The sequence below is a fragment of the Oxyura jamaicensis genome, chromosome 9, assembly GCF_011077185.1.
Source record: "Oxyura jamaicensis isolate SHBP4307 breed ruddy duck chromosome 9, BPBGC_Ojam_1.0, whole genome shotgun sequence".
Classification (NCBI taxonomy): Eukaryota; Metazoa; Chordata; class Aves; order Anseriformes; family Anatidae; genus Oxyura; species Oxyura jamaicensis.
Genome location: NC_048901.1, coordinates 15,840,251 through 15,858,912, shown reverse-complemented (window position 1 = coordinate 15,858,912; position 18,662 = coordinate 15,840,251). Strand labels below are relative to the sequence as shown.

General features: G+C 38.0%; 2 protein-coding genes across 3 annotated transcripts in view; one reads left to right on the top strand and one right to left on the bottom strand.

Annotated features, from left to right (window-relative positions):
* PSMD1 (proteasome 26S subunit, non-ATPase 1) overlaps positions 1–18,662 on the bottom strand; it is a 72,313-nt gene that overhangs the window by 29,688 nt on the left and 23,963 nt on the right. The gene's annotated exons all lie outside the window — the stretch shown is intronic.
* On the top strand, positions 5,097–16,917 carry HTR2B (5-hydroxytryptamine receptor 2B). Of its 2 annotated transcripts, none has more exons than XM_035334436.1 (4): positions 5,097–5,719; positions 6,407–7,050; positions 13,527–13,727; positions 15,808–16,917. In XM_035334436.1, exons 2-4 carry the CDS (start codon positions 6,741–6,743, stop codon positions 16,686–16,688), a joined length of 1,392 nt encoding a protein of 463 aa, XP_035190327.1. In that variant the 5' UTR covers positions 5,097–5,719; positions 6,407–6,740; the 3' UTR covers positions 16,689–16,917. The 2 variants fall into 2 exon arrangements, with proteins under 2 accessions (XP_035190327.1, XP_035190326.1); XM_035334435.1 differs by having other exon boundaries at positions 6,366–7,050.

Genomic DNA, 18,662 nt, shown 5'->3' with positions numbered 1-18,662 from the left:
TTGCTGAGATGCTTTACAAAACCTTAACACACTGTTGCCAGAAGGTTAGCCAATATAAACCCCAAACCACACTTTGTAAAATTCATAAAACTCAAAACAATTCTGTCAAGCGATCAAAGGAAAAATTTTAAATGCTCTCATATGCAGTTACAGCCTGCAATCTTGCTCCTGTAGCATTATTTCCAACTGGTAATCCAATTGAGGAATATGCTTAAAACGTGATCCTGCTCTCCTTCTGCTAGCCCGAGGTTTCCAGCCCTCACTCTGAGCCCAGCCACGCGAACTGCTGACTTGACATTCAGCACAATGTGGAAGCAGCTCTGTTGCTGCTGCTGGAGGCAGTTTCCACTCCACCAGGACCAGACCCCATGCCAGTTCCCAAACCTACTGCACCCCTCCAGCTCCTTGCTGGACACCTCCACTGCAGCTTATCAGAGGTCACTCAGCAACGGGCTACTCATAGTGCTAGTAAGGACATCTGTCATTACTGCAAATCAAACAATCAAACAGATGATAACAACGCATGAAAAAACAGAGTAACATCTGGAAATTTAGTGGGCAGAAGTTTCATCTGCAGACTCCACTCCCCTCTTAAAAGTCAAAGTAAAAACTCTAAGCCTGGAGTATATTTAATATATTGTGAGGCAACATATCACGGTCCTCTATTATGATCTTCCTGTAACAGAGGCCTATAATTCCATCCCACGAATTCCTACGTTAAAGGCTGATGCACATCTCTAAACTGCCCATCTTTCTAAGATATACAGCCCAATGTCTATTTTTAAACCAAATTATCTTTAATGCACCGGTTCCTTCCTTTATTCCTAACACTGGTTTTGCTCAAGCAGTTTGCTTTTGCAATTACATTTTACTACAACAGCAAAACAACAAAAGAACTGCCTGATTATTTCCTTCATTTTCATTTGAGAATTGCTCAACTGCTCCTACGTAAACCATCAGAACAAATGTCAATGAATCCACACCCATATCCAAAAAACAATATAACTTGCTTCACTTTATCCTCTCTGTTACCAGGAAATGAAATTAAGCCAAAGAGGCTTCACAAGTTGTGTTTTTTTTTTTTTTTTGATAGACTTCTACACAGTAGCTGGCTACAGATTTGTTTCCAACCGATGCCAGGGTAAGTTTTATTGTTGTGATGTTTGGCCTGCAGATGAAGGACTCGCTCCAAGGTTCAGTTTGGTTTGTTTGAGAAGCCATAAACAAAACCGTAAAAAAAATTAAGATGCACCAAGACAGTAATGAGAGATTATCAGCAAAACATAGCAGCTAGCATTTTATTAGTTTTACTCACCAACTGGTTCCTCTCAAAACCACCACAAGAAACAAACATCCTACTTAACTGGGGATTTTGAATCTTTACTGAAATGGACAGAACGCAAAGGCACTGCCTAACTACTGCCCCGTGACCTCAGCTTTAGCCTCAACTTTAACCTACTTCCTAGGGATATTCATCTCCTGGGTATAATTAAATGGGAATTAAATATGACATTTATATATATGTATATATAAGTATTATATATAAAAGGCTGACACTTAGCTTTTAATTGCCCTTGAGTTTCTAAAAACTGAATAAAGTGTTTTTTTGTTTTTTTTTTAAGCAGTTTAAGCAGCTCTACTTGGAATCTGTAAGGTACCTAACTTGTGGCTTTTCAAAAGGTAAATTACAACCGCAAATGCAAAATCATAATTCTTTACAGGATTTGCCTACAAGAACCTTATTGGCATATTAAAAGTTAAGAAACACCGTTAGGTACGCTGATCGTTTCACTTTTTTTTTTTTTTGGTCCAAGAAGCATACACCAATACCACAAGACAAGCTAAAAGCTCTGATTGCCACATTTTGAAGCACTTAAATTTCTTAGATTACATCCCAGTTAGAATCACATTCAAATACCTTTGTGCAATTTATCCGCAATTTTATGACTTAACACATCTTGAAGAGTGGAGGATTATTGCCATTTCTATTTTAGCAATATTTGAACATAAAACCATGTTTATGTATAAAAGCATCAATAAGTAAATAAACAGAATTCTGAAAATAAGCCATCAGATTGCTCTTGCAATTGAGACTAAAAATGGAAGTCTCTGAAGCATCAGTAACATGCATTTATTTTTTAGTCTAAATATTTAAGGGCTTTACAACTAACTGAAATATGAAATGTTAAAGAACAAATGTCAAATACATCTTTTAAATTCCTCATTAAGTCTTACCAGTCATATTTCATATTATTCAAAACACTTATAACTTTCTAAACTATTGGGCAGGAATTAATCATTTGATACAGTACTATTTCTACACATTGCTTTTCTTGTTCAGTGACAAAAGGAAAAGCTTAATGGATATTTCATTTCATACATGAATTAGCTAATAAGGGAGGATTGTAGACATCTAATTGCACAGTTTGCAGTCATTTCTGATGGAGAGAGATGGATAGGGAACAACATAGAAAAAGTACAGAGAAAAAACGCAACAAATTGTCATATTTCAGTGTACATTAAGCATGTGTGCAAATCCTCTCTCCTTCTCTCTTGACAAAAAGGATCCAAGCGATTCCCACACCAGGAATTTCCTGCAGCTATCTCACACAACACAGGCTCGTTCTCCACAATGCCTTTCTCTGCAATGCCTCCCAGTTGCACACCCAAGACCTGCTGAAGGATTAGAACTTGGAGGAGGCTTTCCACCACCAGGAAGACCAGGCTGAGAGCTGCAGACAGCCACAGCGTGTGAACTGGAGGGCTACACACCACCCAAACAGCTCTGTCACCAGTGACAGCTCACGTCTAACGTAGATATTGGCCCATTAAAATGCAATAGTATGGGCAATCTGCATACAGAAGTAACAGCGGGGGGATCTATGCACAGTTCAAACATTCACGTTACTGTAGACCGTCTTAGCAAGACCTAGGTTTTAATACAGGAAAGGGGCCGGGCAGCGGCCTACAGAAAAGGCCTAGTCAGAAGCGAGCAGCGAAGAGCTTGCCAGAGATCTGCCACAGATACACAGGAGGGTACGTTTCCCAGAAATTATTCAAGCATAGGTTCAAAAAACATCACAGAAGGCAGATAAGCTCTCACCATCTGAAACGAAACGACACGCAAAGTGAGCTTACATGCTGTACAAGCCAACACATAACCAAACTCTCAACATCGTCCTCTGGGAAGGTCCTAAGAAAATTGTTTTCATCTGTATTAAGAATTTCTTCTCCTTTCAATTAGATATGAATGCTTTTATACAGTTTTCATCACACCAATCTGCAAGCAATAGTACAGCCTTCAGGTGGTGCTTCTAAGTGCCTCCCCCCTCCCAATTTGTTTAATTTAGCCATTTTAGCAGCTAAAGAGATGTTTTCATCATATAAATTACATTATAAAATCCAATGAGGCATTCCAGAGAAGTGGGAATGCTTGATTTTCACTTTGACGAAAACAACTCTTTAATGCAGCAACCTACAGAGATGTTTCTCAGATGTGGTTAAGATCTGTGAAGGAAATTTATAATGCAGAACTCAAGCTGACAAAATTACATTTCTCTGACTCTGATACTTCCCCCACATTGAAGTGATTGAAGGATAGTGCTACTGCACTGTGAAAGACAAAATTTGTCAAGAAAAAAAAAAACAAACCACTTTACAGATAATGCTTCAGAGCCAGCACCAGCTTACATCAGTACATGATGCTCATGACGAGCTGGTTTCTGAAAGATGCATTAGCTGTTTTTAAACTCCCAGAGCTTTTAACTCTGTTCTTTAAACTTGGAGATGCAACATTAAGCTCAGCACATGCCATATACCCACAAGTAGACCACTAAAGTTAAAGGATTAATCTATCTTTTACTATACTTCAGTGGTTTTACTCTGGAACTTTTTTTCCCCCCGCACATTCATTATTTAGACCATACTGCCAATATTTCTGTCACCAGAAAGTGGCAATAGTTCCAGCCGCTTTTCAACACGGACAAAAATAGCTCCAGTGTTAATGATGAAGGAAAACAAGCTTCATCTGCACAATCAGAAAGAGTGAAAACTGGCTGTGTTTAATCCAACAGAAATTTTGGTAAAGATTTCAATAAAGTTAAATTAATGCTAGGAGAGCCTTCAAGGTTTATAAAATAATACAGAAACTGATTAGACAAAGTTGAGATTAAGGAAAAAGGAATCCAAAAGCTTATTAGTCCAATACAGTATTGCTCCATCTCCGTTCCTGCATTTCTTTGTATTCATTCTCTTGCATGTGCTCTGTCAGTGCTGTCAGAAGTGACAATGGGGAGGTGGTCAGGTAGGGAAACAATTACCATAGCTGGATTCATTTTTATTTCCTAAGATAGGATTTTCTGAAGAATAAAGATGTCAAAAGTCAATTGAAAATTAAGACATTGTGAAATCTTACCAAAGGTTTCCTTTAAAAAGAAAAAAAAAATGAAAAAAAAAAGAAAGGAAAAAAAAAAAAACACGGAACAGGTGATAAATACTTTGCTAGAAATTCTACTGTACTATCTGAAAACATTAAGTTAAATACTTCTGTTCATTTCTGACAGCAGCTCTCTCTCTTTGGCCCCAAAGCCGCTGTATCCAAAAGAAGTTTTTGTTTGTTTGCTTTCTAAACAAATATGAATTGATTTGTAGTTCCTCGACAACCCAATTCCCAGGCTGAGCCCGGTGAGAGCACTGAGCAACTCAGGGAATGTAATGGCCAGTAATATACCAGAGGCCAGACCATGATCTCATGGTCTTTTCTGGCCTTAAACTCAACAATTCTTACACAATTGTCCAGCTAATGTCCTTGGAAGTGAACTCTATTTCAATTTTTATGCAGAAATACATGAAGTTAGAGACTACATACACATCTGACTGAAAGTTGGAAGGTAACAAAAGAGAATGTTCACAATAATAAGAAGCAGCTGCATGTAGAAAGATTGAAAGTAACAGCCCACACACTTAAAATAGCGTGCTCATCAGTGTTTCCATGGTGGTAGAACTTTTTAGGGTTAACTGTGCTTCCAAGCAGAGAGAGCCGAGGGAGAGCGCGAGCGCGCATATGCACACACAGGCTATCCTGCGTGTAGTTCCAATATTCCAGCAGGAAGGGTTCTTTGCAGGGTCTGCACATCCTGATACAGCTACGAGGAGCATACATCAGAGTACTGAAGCGCTGAATCAATTAACCCTCTCTGGCTTTTCTCCAGCCAAGCCCCACTCATTTATTTCCGTGCTTTCAAGCACAGAGCTGGATGCGCTGGAATGAATCAATCAGCAAACAACAGTAGCAGTGGATTGCAAGTTTTCCTAATGAACAAAGAAAAGCGCACTGAGATTGTGCTAACCACTTAGTAAAATCATCAAAAGAATGGAAGGGCAGAAAATAAATAATCTTATTTTTATCTTTTTTAAATGCAGCAAGAACAATTTTTTTCTTCCATTCAAGAGCCGGAGAAAATACCTGGATAAGGAAGATAGTTTTCCCAAAAGAGAAATTCTTAATCTCGATGTGAAAAGAAACATAAGTGCTAAACAAAAGCAGGCAAAGAGAGACACTTCAGAAAAAAAAAACAAGAAACAAAAACAGATTAACAACTTGCTTTCTAGAAAATAGTGAAAAGTATCTTAAAATCCATCACATGATGAAAAGGAAGAACTAATTACAAAGGATCATCCTGGATATAAAGTGAACTCTACTGAAATGCAAGAGAAAAAGGTAAGGCTTTCTTCACCTGAAAATTACAGCACATCAAATCTTGCCAGTACCTGAGTGTGTTCAGCTTAACGACATGACAACTGGTTTAGTGTCTGTTTGAACAGGGAAATGTAAGCGTTAAGTCTTCAGCAGAGTTGAGAGAGAGAAAGAGAGAGAGAGAGAGAAAAGGCTGTGCTTAATAAAAGCCCTGCTCAGATTACAAAAACAAAAGGAGGTTTACTCACCCTCCCTTCAAGTAAGGGTAAATTTAGATGTCTTGGTTCCATAAATCTTTACTGTCCCCTTGAGACTGTCACTAGTGTTTTATTGTCTACAGCTTCCTGACCCTCACCTGATAAATTAGAAACTGTAGACATTAAAACCAAAGCCTCATACATCATTTCTGAAGATATTTTTGGGGTGACCCTCTGTGGAGAAATAGGATTCTTAATAAGGGGAAATATGGGAACTGCCGTCTGCCTACGCACACGCTGCTGGAGACTAGACACTGGGGAGAGGAGGAGTTGCATACACACAACGCGAGCATCTGTCTTTGCATCAGTTCGTACTTACAAAGAGCAAATCTACGTACGCTATAGCTAGAGGGAACCATTTGGCATCCAAATTGATCTTATCACTTTTTTTTTTTTTTTTTTTTTCCCTAGAGCAGTAAAAGACAGGAGCTAATGCACTGCTTACTTTTCGCAGCTATTGAATTCTCTTGTATGATCGTCTGAAACCTGAAGCCCACTCTAAAGGGGACACCAGACCACCGAACCTGACCAGCCAGAGATGGACACAAGACAAGACTTCAATTTTTAAGACTTAACTGTGCTCAGCAAGACACAGGATAAAAAAAACTTCGGATACAAGCTCTGACATGGTTACTGTGGCTCAAAATAGCAGATGACCAGTTTACCATACTGACCATGCTGGCCTTTCTTCAGGACCATCCTGGACCAGAGAGGCACAGTGAACTCTTCCACCGTACGCAATTCCTGCCCCAAATACGGCTCCTGAATACGTTGTGCTGGAAACAAACATGTCCCATCCTCTACATTTCTTGAACGGGTCTGGAGCTGACAATGGATCTTTGTCACCTCTCTCAGTATCAGGAGAACTCAAAGAGAACTACCCAAATGACGAGCAAGGGAACAAAGTGCGTTGGGCGGCTTTACTGTTTCTCCTGGTGATCATCCCCACCATCGGGGGGAACATACTTGTTATACTGGCGGTGTCTCTGGAGAAAAAGTTGCAATATGCTACCAACTACTTTTTAACATCCTTGGCGGTGGCAGATTTGCTCGTGGGACTGTTTGTGATGCCGATTGCCCTTCTCATAATATTGTTTGGTAAGTACAGTGCGTTTGTTTCATCAGGCGAGCATACTGGCTACAAAATTGGAAGTCTAATTTAAACAGAAAATTTGTTTGCCTTCCACTATTAAGACTTTAAAAATCACGGATAAGGGCTCCAAAATCTTTCCTTCCTCTAACTATAATATAGTCTAATGTCTTTATGGAAAATATACCCACTGTGGCTGTTCTTTGTTTTGAAATAAACCATCCAAAAAGCACCTGAGACTTAGAACTAAATCAGACAGGGACATGGAATCACTTGTGCAGTCGATCATTGTTTTTAATAACTTCAGCACAATGTTGCTATCTGTTCTACTGGGTATTACACTAGTTGCAGGCAGTCACTTCTTAGAAATAAGTCACTAAGAATAACGATCTGGGCTAATATAACCAAACTGAACAGTTTTTGAACTTTTTTTAGGACTAAGAGCCACCAGATTTTATCTTGGTATCGGTTCCATACTCTATGAGCAGTCAGAGATTGTTCCTGGAAGTCTCAGTTTCAGGGAAAGTGCTTTTCTCCTGCCCTAGGAAAAATGGTTTGTAAAGTGTCCCATAGAATTAATTCATCTGTCAAGCCACAGCAGCCTCGATCAATCCATGTACCTGATCTTCAAGACTCAGATTCACCATTCAGCCTGGCTCACGGGGAATAAAAATATGTATTTTATATGATTATACATGGGGTGTAACATTTTCTTCCTATTTAGTCATTACAGAACAACAATGACTTTTTCATATTTTCTCATGCCCAGCTTTATTACAAATATTACATTGACACCCAATCAGAAACAGCTCCATGGAAGTTTTTTTCTTCTTTTACTCCTGAAGTTTCTTTAAGAATATTTTTCCCACCTGTATGATACTAGAATAGACGATTTAAAATGCAATCTGATATCATTTTTTTTCAAAAAGCTTAAGGATTTACAGAATTATCTTTAAGGTATAAGATACTACTGGGCTCTAGATAATGAAAGGCTGCAGGAGTTCATTTTTCCTATGCTAGATCGCTAAGAGTTGCCTGAGCAACAAGCAAACACAATTATAAACTTTATTTCAGAAAGTGCATCAGTAGATTTGTTTGCTGCAGAAGACTGGTATCACTTTAGTAACAAATGTGTTTATTCATTAAATGACACTGAATTTCTGTATATCACAGACTGCTTTGCCCTTAACAGTCTATGAATTGGAGGGAAGAATTCAGGGTTCATATCATAAAATAGGCAGATTTTTTTTTTTAATTAAAACAACAGTTTCTACAACGATAAATGAATGTATATAGCCATGACTGTGATTTCTACCTTGAAGAAATACCATTGTCTACAAAAAAAAAAGTGCACGCGCACAGGTGAAAAACTTACGGATAAATGTAGTAATACACAGATATTCTAAGTGCTTAGCTCCTGCCAAGACCACACTAATGAAAAGAAATAATAAAACTATTACGATAAAAAGCACCAGTATTTGACTAACAACCAATAAAAAGAGAGGGCAGGTTCTGGGCTTTGTGAAGGTGTGGGTGGTTTCTCTCTTTTCTTTTTAAATATTGCTCGACTAATAACTTTTTCTTTTTAACTTTATAAAGAGCCTATTGCTCCTTAATCTCTCAATTAATCCAGTGCAAAACCCTGGTTACAACAGTTTAAAGCATGCTAGGAATCTTACAAAGAAAAGCATCTTTCACAGTACAGGAAATATACCAGAAAGCAGTAAAATTAGTTATAATTAACTAAATGAGATTGTGACCAGCCCTTTATGTTTCAGTTTCAACCACTGCTATCTTGCATTTCTCTCTGGCTCCCAACCAGAAAAACTGCTTTGCCTCTTTACCCACTGGCAGAAGATGCTGAGGTGTTTACAGAAGCTGAAAGCACGAGCAAAACATAAGGAGTTACTGGAATGAAGCAAGAACATACTTCTGAGTACATAACAAGTCTAAATCTTGATGCTACATTATCCAGATAACTGCTTGAACATAGAATAATAATTGATAGTCAGAAAGCCAATTAAGTCTGGCCTCCTGGCACTTTCACACAGGAATGTTTCTGTTATAATGAAATAGCTGTGTGCAGTTTTTAGATACAGAATACAAATATTATGCTTCAGATGAGACTGATATTTAATTATGTGGAAAATATTTGAGGAAAAAGGTGTGAACTAAAATGCGGTCTCATTAAACGATTTTGGAAGAATTAATGTCACAGTGTTCAAATTCAAAATCTACTAGAGATATTGGCTTCATGCCCTGACGACAGGCTTAAAGAAAAACCTTCAGAAACAGGCTGTCACTGTGATAAGCAACCGCTCTTTAAAAATAAAAATCTGTAACTAACTCACAGGTATAATACCATGAGCAGCAGATTTCTTCTTCCCAGCAGACTAACATTTACTCCAGTCTGAATATACACTGCAATTTTGATTTAAGAATACAAGTGTCAGAATATACAAACAGTTCATTGTTTTTATTGGTTACTAAATTCTTCTCATTTCTTCCACAAAAAGGCAGGCGTGTTAGGAAATAATTGCATTCTCTGAAATCTAGCTTTCAGAAGTTACCAAAATTTATAAACACACAGAACTACCAAAGGAATACCAACGCAAAACAAAAACGTTGCTATTTATCAGATGGCGAAATTAGCAAATTCTTAAGGAGCCTCTAATTTGCAAAGCCTGCAGCAGGAAAACGTCTGTTGTCCATGCCTTCATTGGCAGTGGCTTACTTGCAGGCAGGGTATGTGCCTCCTTTTAAATTATATTCTCTATTCTCACATACATCCACTTAAAAATCAGAAGGTAAAGCTGTGTGTCCTAGGCTGCCAACCCTAATTTTTGAAACCTGTCAAAAGCAGTCATTGACAATCTTTCCCCATTATTGATTTTGAACCATGGCAAATCTTTCCTTCTTGCTTGTGGAAACAAGAACTTACTTCATTGATGGCTACTTCCCAATATCTCAAATCTAAAAATAAGTAATAAAACCAGAGTTTATTTCCAACTAAGCAACTTTGATAAAAAGAATACTTCGGTAAAATTCAAAAGACAGCACAACGATGAAAAACTACTGCTGACACTACAGTTGGAGCGGAGAAATAAAGGCAAGCGGCCATGGGACTGCAAAGGCATGGCAGCAGCCCAGAAACCCCAGGCCTATGAAGTCCCCAAAGCCGAATGCTGCCACAAGGGTGAACAATAAACACGCAGACCACAAACACGCACACATCAATTTGAAGATTAAAGCCTAGGCTTAGATCAGCTGGCGATTAAAATATCAGATTTCCTTCTCAGTGAAAACATTGTTGTCTAACAGCGACAAAATGACTCCTGTAACAGAACCATTTACAAGCAACACCTTTCAGCAGCCCTTATAGAAAAAGAACAATTTCCAAGCCTGTTTAAAGATCTCTCAGTCATGCCTATGCATGTACACAATAGGTGCTTTCGCCCAAGCCTTCAAAAAAAGCTTTTGGCTTATAGCAAAAGCAGCTCTATACTGTACTTTGTTTTGAGGATTACACATTTCTGAGGTATTTCCTATCAATAAATCTTTCTGGAAATAAATATTCTATTAACCAAGGGCAGACAGTTGTGTTAAAAGCTCATCGTACTTCTCTTAAGATGCAAGACAAACCTTAAAATACGTATTTGATCTTGTATTAACTAGAAATAAGGAAAATAATGTGCAACAGCAGCACTGCTGCATTTAGGAGGGTCTGAGACCAGGATTGTAAGGACTATCTTTTTATCTTACACCACCCAACAGCTGGAGAAAGTAAACAGGTTTTCAAGCCAGCACATTTGTCAGCTAACCCAGGCATTTGAATAAATAAATAAATCGAATCCACTAGTTGTTAAAATCAGCTTTTCAATTCCCCAGGAAAAAAAGAAGGTGGAGAATCCCAGCACAGTAAACCATTTAATGCTTTGTTTTTTCCTCTACAAGTGTGGATCTGTCATTGGAGAATCAGAACTTTCAACAATCCAAACTAAGCACGACCTGTTAGAAACTCCGTATGTACTGCTTTGGCAGGACTTACTCATTTTACCTTCAGCCTAAATTATGAAGTGGGAAAACACAACTGCTTGTTTGTTCTCAAGGGTCAGACATGCCTTTGGGGTCCTGAGTTGAAATTAATGTTCTGCTTCTTCCCTACTCCTGAACTAATAGAACAGGCAAACAATAATATACACAAGGAAAGCACAAAATCATAGCCTAGAACACTATGTCCAGGGCTAGGCACAGAACTTGTAACACGTGTACAACAAAAAGTAAATATGAATTCTAGACAACTAGGTGATTCTTCAGGACTTACAGGTATCAGAGCTTCGCTCTATCTATATATTTTTAAATAATAACCATATTCATCAACTCATCAGCTACTCCATTTACCGTCTACTCTGATTTTGTATGGATATAATCATCTCATAAACATAAATGTAACCGTACATAATGCTATAAACATGAATGCAGTAACTTACTGTCTTCTACATGCAGTTCAAAAGAAAAAAAAAGACAAAGCTTCCTCTCTTCAGTTATACTTCCCAACTAACAAACACCCTACAACTCATCAAACAAAGTTGCTCTGCGTCAGGTAGCTGTTTTAATATATCTATACTTAAAAGAAAAACACTTTCTGTTGTGAGGTATTTGAGGGATTTCTTTTGCAAAAGGCAAATTAACTGCAAATGGATAGAATCTATTACGCTGCAATTCTTCAGAAAGCAAAGCAATTATAATCCAGGGAGCAGCACGTAAGCCCTCTCAACAGAAGCGTTAGCTCCTCATTTGAAATCTAGCAGTGTTATCCGTGTGTCCTTCAAGATGTAGAATACGCTTTCCATTATTCATATTTTATCTCAACTAATCACTCATCATGTAAGTCAATAAATAGTTTTACTTTTCTGAAGCAAGCAAGAGCATTTAAAACCCATCAAATCAATTATTTAACTGTTTTTCTTTTTTATTCTGGCTCGCTTTCTGGTTGCGTGAACCACAAGACATTTTGATTTCCTTTTTCTTGTTGTTCAGAAAGGTAACGCATTTCACTGCCAGTTAAAAGTGTAGTTAGAAATAATGAACATGAGTAACTATTTCAAAATATACTAATTATGATTTTCTCATATCTGTATGACATTTTTTGGAAGCATAATTTTAATTAAAATATCTTCTTTGGAAATGCGCAGTTAGATATAAAATTTCACTGGTTACTGATTTGAAACTAGACCACCCCTCTTCCTTTTTGCCTCATTTTTTACGCCATCCTCACCTGGAGTCCCCTGCTTTGGGGATGGGTGACGTCCAGCGTAACGCTTCATCGACCTGCTTATCTAACAGGAAAGGTTTCCAAACATGGGCAGCAATGCAGAAAAGTACATACTGTGTTTGTCTCTATACAATTTTCTGTCTTCTGGGGTTTATTACTCAAGTCAAGGTAGCAACGTGCAGTTTCCATCTATCAGTCACATTTTGATAAAATGTTTTAATGTCAAACTGCTGTACCATCACCACACTGACAGGGTCAGGCATTACAACATTCCAGCTCATTTGGCATTCTCAGCATGCAGATCTATGTATTCAGAATAAGGAGATTAAAAGCAAATTTCATTTGTTATAAATGTCTTTTTTTTCCTTAGTCATCATTCAACAAAGAAACGAGTTCTCTGACAGTACTTTTAACGAACCTACTGATCAAGCACAGCTGAATTTTATAAGGAGGGAGAATTTAAGCAAATCCATCAATACCATAAGAATACCAGCCTTTTGCAACACTGAACACTACAAAACCTTTAGCTTGGACCCAGTGCAGATGACAGACCATATGTTTGCTATAAAGATTAACATGAGACAGGTAACTACTGTCAGAAACAGGATAGAAGACTGAAAAACCAAATCATCCTTCTTGGATAAAAAAAATGCAAGAAAGCACCTCAATGCTTAAAAAAATCTTTAGTCAAAAGAGACCTGCTTCTTTCTGGTTTCTGCACAACTAGGCTCCTCAAGATTACCACTAATTTCAAGACTCAAACAGGGTTCTACAGTGACTGACTAATGCATCGATTATGACCCGTTACCTCCTCCATTTAATACAACCTTGGATCACAGGAGTATCAAAGATACATAACTGAAAAAAGGTCATTTAAAATCAGGGTGCAAGCACTGATCACAGTCCTGGACCATTTTTAAAAACTTTTTATTTTTTTAATCCAAAGTCCTTATCACAAAAGATTATGATCTAAAACGGACAGAACGATAGGGAAAGTTTTATTATGCACAAACAGCCTGATCAGTATGATGGCAGCAACTATGCCAACTAGAAGTCAACTGAAAAATATGACAATCCAACTGAGGTGGTGGCAAAGTTCAGTTTCTGCAGAATTATGAACTCTAAGGGTACTGATGCCAAGGGGAAAAAAAAAAGACAATGAAAACACTCTCAAAAAAAGATTCTAATGATTTTTCTGTTCTCTTTCAGATAATTCCTGGCCTTTTCCAACTGCCTTGTGTCCTATCTGGCTGTTCCTTGATGTCCTCTTTTCCACAGCTTCCATCATGCACCTCTGTGCCATCTCACTAGACCGCTATATTGCGATTAAAAAGCCAATCCAGGCTAGTCAGTACAATTCATGGGCTACAACAATCATCAAAATCATCATCGTCTGGCTCATTTCGATAGGTATGTGAGGCTTGGAGACTGAAAAAGCAATGCAGAAGCTTTTCATGTCCAAAGCGCTAGGTGTAAGCTGGGCACAAAGACAAATTTGATAAAGTACTATATGGTTTGCAGACCATAACACCTGGGCTGGCCTAAGTCCACCACTTGGATCATGTGTAGCTACATCAAAATTCTGCCTGGATAGCTGTTCCTTATCAAGCTTATCAGAGGGGTCAAGGACTGAGTAGGTGTATATATAATCAACACAATTATTCATGGTCCCAAAATTCCGAGAGTCAGAAGACAACATCTGCATGGCTAGCATGTCTCCTGGGAAAGCGAGATTTCATGTTCCTGTGGAAGAAATCTAGTATTCTGTCCCAAACATAATTTTAAGCCTTGAGTATACACTGTTAAAAACCAGTGCATTACTTACAATCATCTCATGAAACAATTTTTAAAAAGGTTAATTACTTACACCAAAGAATGAAAGATAAGTGAACAGCTGGCAACATTCACACTGAAGACTGAGATACACTGGCACTGTATCATACAGAAAGGTTACCTTTAAGCCAAAAAAAATAAACCAAACCAAACTGTTGATATAAAGGATGCAAATGTATAAACATTTACGATATTAGCATCTCTTTGTTGTGCATGTAGCACATCACTTGCCTTCAACGCTTAAAAAAAGTCTTTTAAATGAGCTAGGAGGTGAAAACATTGAATTCAAGTAACTAAAATGCATAGCAGGCAGCCACAAGCATAGTGCTGTTGTGCTCTGTATGCAAGAGGAAGAACAAAATTATTCCAGATTACTTGAGGCCAATGACGCATACAAGAATAGGTACATCCATCTTCTTGACTTAGACATACGTGCCTAAAACCAGAAATTTCAACTTGAACAAAATTCTAGAAGAGCTGTGACGATGACAGGAAAAAAGACGTATTTCTATTTTATCACAAAAAAGGAAACTGTTAATGAGACAACACACTTACAAGCTGACCTTTTAATACCCAATGTATTGTTATTAATCAGTGCTGTACTTTTCATTTCTTTTTATCTAACATGAAAGTACCCTGAAGCTGAGCCAAATTTCTCCAAATCAAAGGTTAATTTGATTCAATCCTTCTTTTAAGCATTTGCTCTATCTGAAGGTGTGCCTCCACTTAAGATAGGGGTCAAGTAGTTGAAGGGTAAACCATTTCACTGCTTGCTGCCCCCGATCAACTTCAGTAAGCAGAGTAGTAGAGGACTGCAGTAAATACCTACATCTCTAAGTGGTAACAGGAAACATAGCACAAATAACCTCCACCAGACAGCAAGGAACCTGTTGTTTTCACTGTAATGTCAGACTGCTGGCAAATGAAGTGTTGACTGTAATTTAGTGGTTATAAAAAAATCATTTAAAAAAGACAAGACTGCTAACATTTTTTTAATTTTTTAAATGAGCAGTGAATTACACAGCTAGCTAGCTAGCCTCATTTAAACACTCTTAAATATCCAAGAGATTTTAAACAACAAATCCATCTCAAATACACACACTGCATAATTCTGGCATCTATTTAACTACTTGTATATACCAGAGTCAAGCAGGGTGAAAAAAATCAGCTGTGTCCAATCACTTGATGTCATTAAGATAAGAGGGAAAGACAAGTTTTATGTATTTACAGAACCAGCTTTCAAAAGTACAATGGTTACCTCAAGAAAAAAAAGGGGGGGGAGAGGGAAAGAGGTAGACAGCATTAGGGAAACTCATTTCAAGGGAGGAAAAGCCCTACTAATTGCAATGACTAGAGTCAAAGCAATTTGTGTGCTTTACACTTGAGAAGTTGGCAACTTCATACCGCTTCCTCAACCTCTAAGGGTTAGTCCCAATCTCGTTAAAAGGGCATTCTGTTAAAGCTGAGCTTGCCAAGTCTCACAAAGTACTATTTTCCCAATTACCCATGTGATGCCCTCAAACAACTCATGTTTTCTCAGTAACCCTCGTACCTCCTCCAGAGTTCGGGAATTCTTTAGAGACCCAAGGCTTCAGACCCAAGAAAGGAGAAGGCAAGCAATTACCATATACTGAAGTATTTGGTTTTTCTCCTCTAGGTATTGCTATTCCAGTCCCTATCAGAGGCATTGAAGATGGAAATGGCAACTCTACAAACATCACATGTCTTCTGACGCCTGATCGTTTTCATGACTTTATCCTGTATGGATCAGTGGCTGCATTCTTTATTCCCCTAGCTATCATGATAGTCACTTATTTTCTGACAATTCAAGTGCTACGCAAGAAGGCCTACTTGATCAACAAACCACCTCAACGTTTGACTTGGTCAACAGTGTCCACGGTTTTTCAGCGTGACACAACACCTTCCTACTCACCAGAAAAGGTGGCCATGCTAAACGGCTCCAGAAAGGACAAGACTTTGTCCAACGATATGCCCATCTGCAGAATGTCTACAATTGGGAGGAAGTCTATGCAAACCATAACCAATGAACAAAGGGCATCAAAAGTTCTTGGGATTGTATTTTTTCTTTTCTTGTTGATGTGGTGCCCGTTCTTCATAACTAACATAAGCTCAGTCCTCTGCAACTCCTGCAACAAGGAAGTTTTTCAAAAGCTCATGGAGATATTTGTTTGGATAGGATACGTTTCCTCAGGAGTGAACCCTCTTGTCTATACACTCTTCAACAAAACATTTCGGGAGGCTTTCAGCAGGTATATCACTTGCAACTATCGGACCACAAAGCCTGCCAAGATCCTTCGGAAGTGTTCCAGCAGGATCTCTTTCAGGAATTCTGTGACAGAAAATTCCAAGCTCTTTGTTATGCACGGGATGAGAAACGGGATTAACCCCATAATGTACCAGAGCCCAATGAGGCTGAGGAATTCACCTATCCAAGCATCATCAGCCATTCTGCTGGACACATTGCTGCTCACAGAAAATGAAGTTGATAAAACAGAAGAACAAGTAAGCTATGTATAGTGAAATGGCAACTATGTCCATGTCATAGTATTACTGCCTGTATTATTCTAGGTAACTGTGCTATAAAGAGGTCATAAATACTATTGTTTTATTTATGCAAGCAATATCTTATAAATTTATAAGAAATCTTCGCCTCCCATTCCGTGATAAACAATGACTATTGCAAAACTGTATCCTACAGAAAAAGGGAAATAAATAAAAGCTAAATCAATGTGAGTATCTAACTTCAGTTCTCATCACCTACAGTCTCTTGATTTAAACCTACAATGGTTTACTCTGGGTAAACAAAACAGCGCACATGCTTACTGCACTGCCTCCTACAGTTCCACTGCTGAGACTGCACATTCAAATGCAAGACTCTTTTTCTCTGTATTGGGGGTATCACAAGCAAAATCACTAGCTCCAGAGACCAAAAAGTGCCTATTCACATTCCACAAGCAGTAAAACCTTTTTTTAACAATGTGACCAAAAAAAAAAAAAAAAAAAAAAAAAAAGGAAATTATCCCTGTGGTTTTACTGTAGGGAAGCCAAAATCTCTTACCCACCTGAATTTCATCACCATTACTCTCACATACAAACAAGCTTGGCATTATCAAATTTGTCACAAAAACCTGGCCTTTCTTCTTTTCATACTAAGGAAATGAGAGTGTTTAACTAAAATAGGGCAATACCGCACAAATGATCGGGAGTAAAACAGGACAGGCAGTGCCTGGAATATCCCTTTAATTTATATGGTCAAAGTTCCTTTTTGTGGCTTTTAGAGCTTCAGTAAAAGCTGTCCATGATCTGCCAACTGCATTCCCAAGAGGCAGCAGGGATGAGGGCAGTATCTAGACCTGTATACGTTAACTGTTCAGCTTAGCTCAAACGCATTTAATTGGACTAATTAATGCTGTAAGATCACAGGTCCCATCCTGTACTCTCTCAAGCACAATACTGGTAAATCTAATCTTCCGTGAGAACACTAAATTCATAAAAAGAATTGCTTTTCACAATCCAGAAAAGCTAAAATTATCATCTAAGAAGTCAGGAACTTCTGACAGTCCCAGACCATATCCCCTTTGGGAAGGGAAATCAGATTTCCCCAAAGTACTGAAGTTCTTACAGTAAGCAGCCAGTTCACCATTTTTCCTTTGTAGTTTCCATTTACAGTAGAATTTTCAGCCCAAGCTTTGTTTTCATTTTTAATGTTTTCAGAGCTCTTTAGTTACACGCTTAAATTATGTACAGCAAAAAGCTTAGGTTTTTTATCCACAGAACAGAAAGTACTAAAGATAACATGTCCTTCCAACATTTATTTATATATATTTAATTTAAATCATATGCAAGTTCGAAACAGAGCCTGATGTAACAAATGCCAGAATGTTCCGAGAGAAAGTATTAAAAATACTTCTGTGGTACTTACAGTAATTTTGCTGCTTCCTACCCTGTTTGGAAATGGTCACTAGCCACTGAAAGTTAGAATAAGCTCTTAACTGCTCTTATACCCTTTCAGTAATCAAAATCTGTTCAACGGGATCCTGTAGTTAAAAGCCAGAATTGATGCTGTGTTATCGCTGTGGCAGATGCCTATATCTAAAAATATTTGAGAATCAAAAGCCTTTAATAACACCTAGGTTACTGTAAAGCTCTTAAGGGAGTAGTAATAAAAACCAACAACAAAAAAAACACAATCCCCAAACTTCCAGGCATATAGCTGAAATCTTCACAGATTAGTATCCTACTTACACTAAAGCAGGAGTTCTGGAACCAGGTAAAAGCCTAATTGTGTCTATAGACATGGTGATCAAAGACCAAAAAAAAAATTACAAGCATTATTTGAAATGCAGGAACCAGCCTTCATAAGGAAGAAAAAAAGTGTTAAATGGGCACAGTACTTGAGGGGATATTTCCCAGCAGCCGGAGAGCAAGATGCAGTCATCTTTGAAAACTCTCCTGCTTCTTAGTAAATCCTTGCAGATTAAACAAAAAACT

Coding starts and splice junctions, on each gene's coding strand:
- HTR2B (XM_035334436.1), top strand. CDS start 6,741: ATGTCCCATCCTCTACATTTCTTGAACGGGTCTGGAGCTGACAATGGA. Junction 7,051..13,526: donor CCTTCTCATAATATTGTTTG/GTAAGTACAGTG, acceptor GTTCTCTTTCAG/ATAATTCCTGGCCTTTTCCA. Junction 13,728..15,807: donor CGTCTGGCTCATTTCGATAG/GTATGTGAGGCT, acceptor TTTCTCCTCTAG/GTATTGCTATTCCAGTCCCT.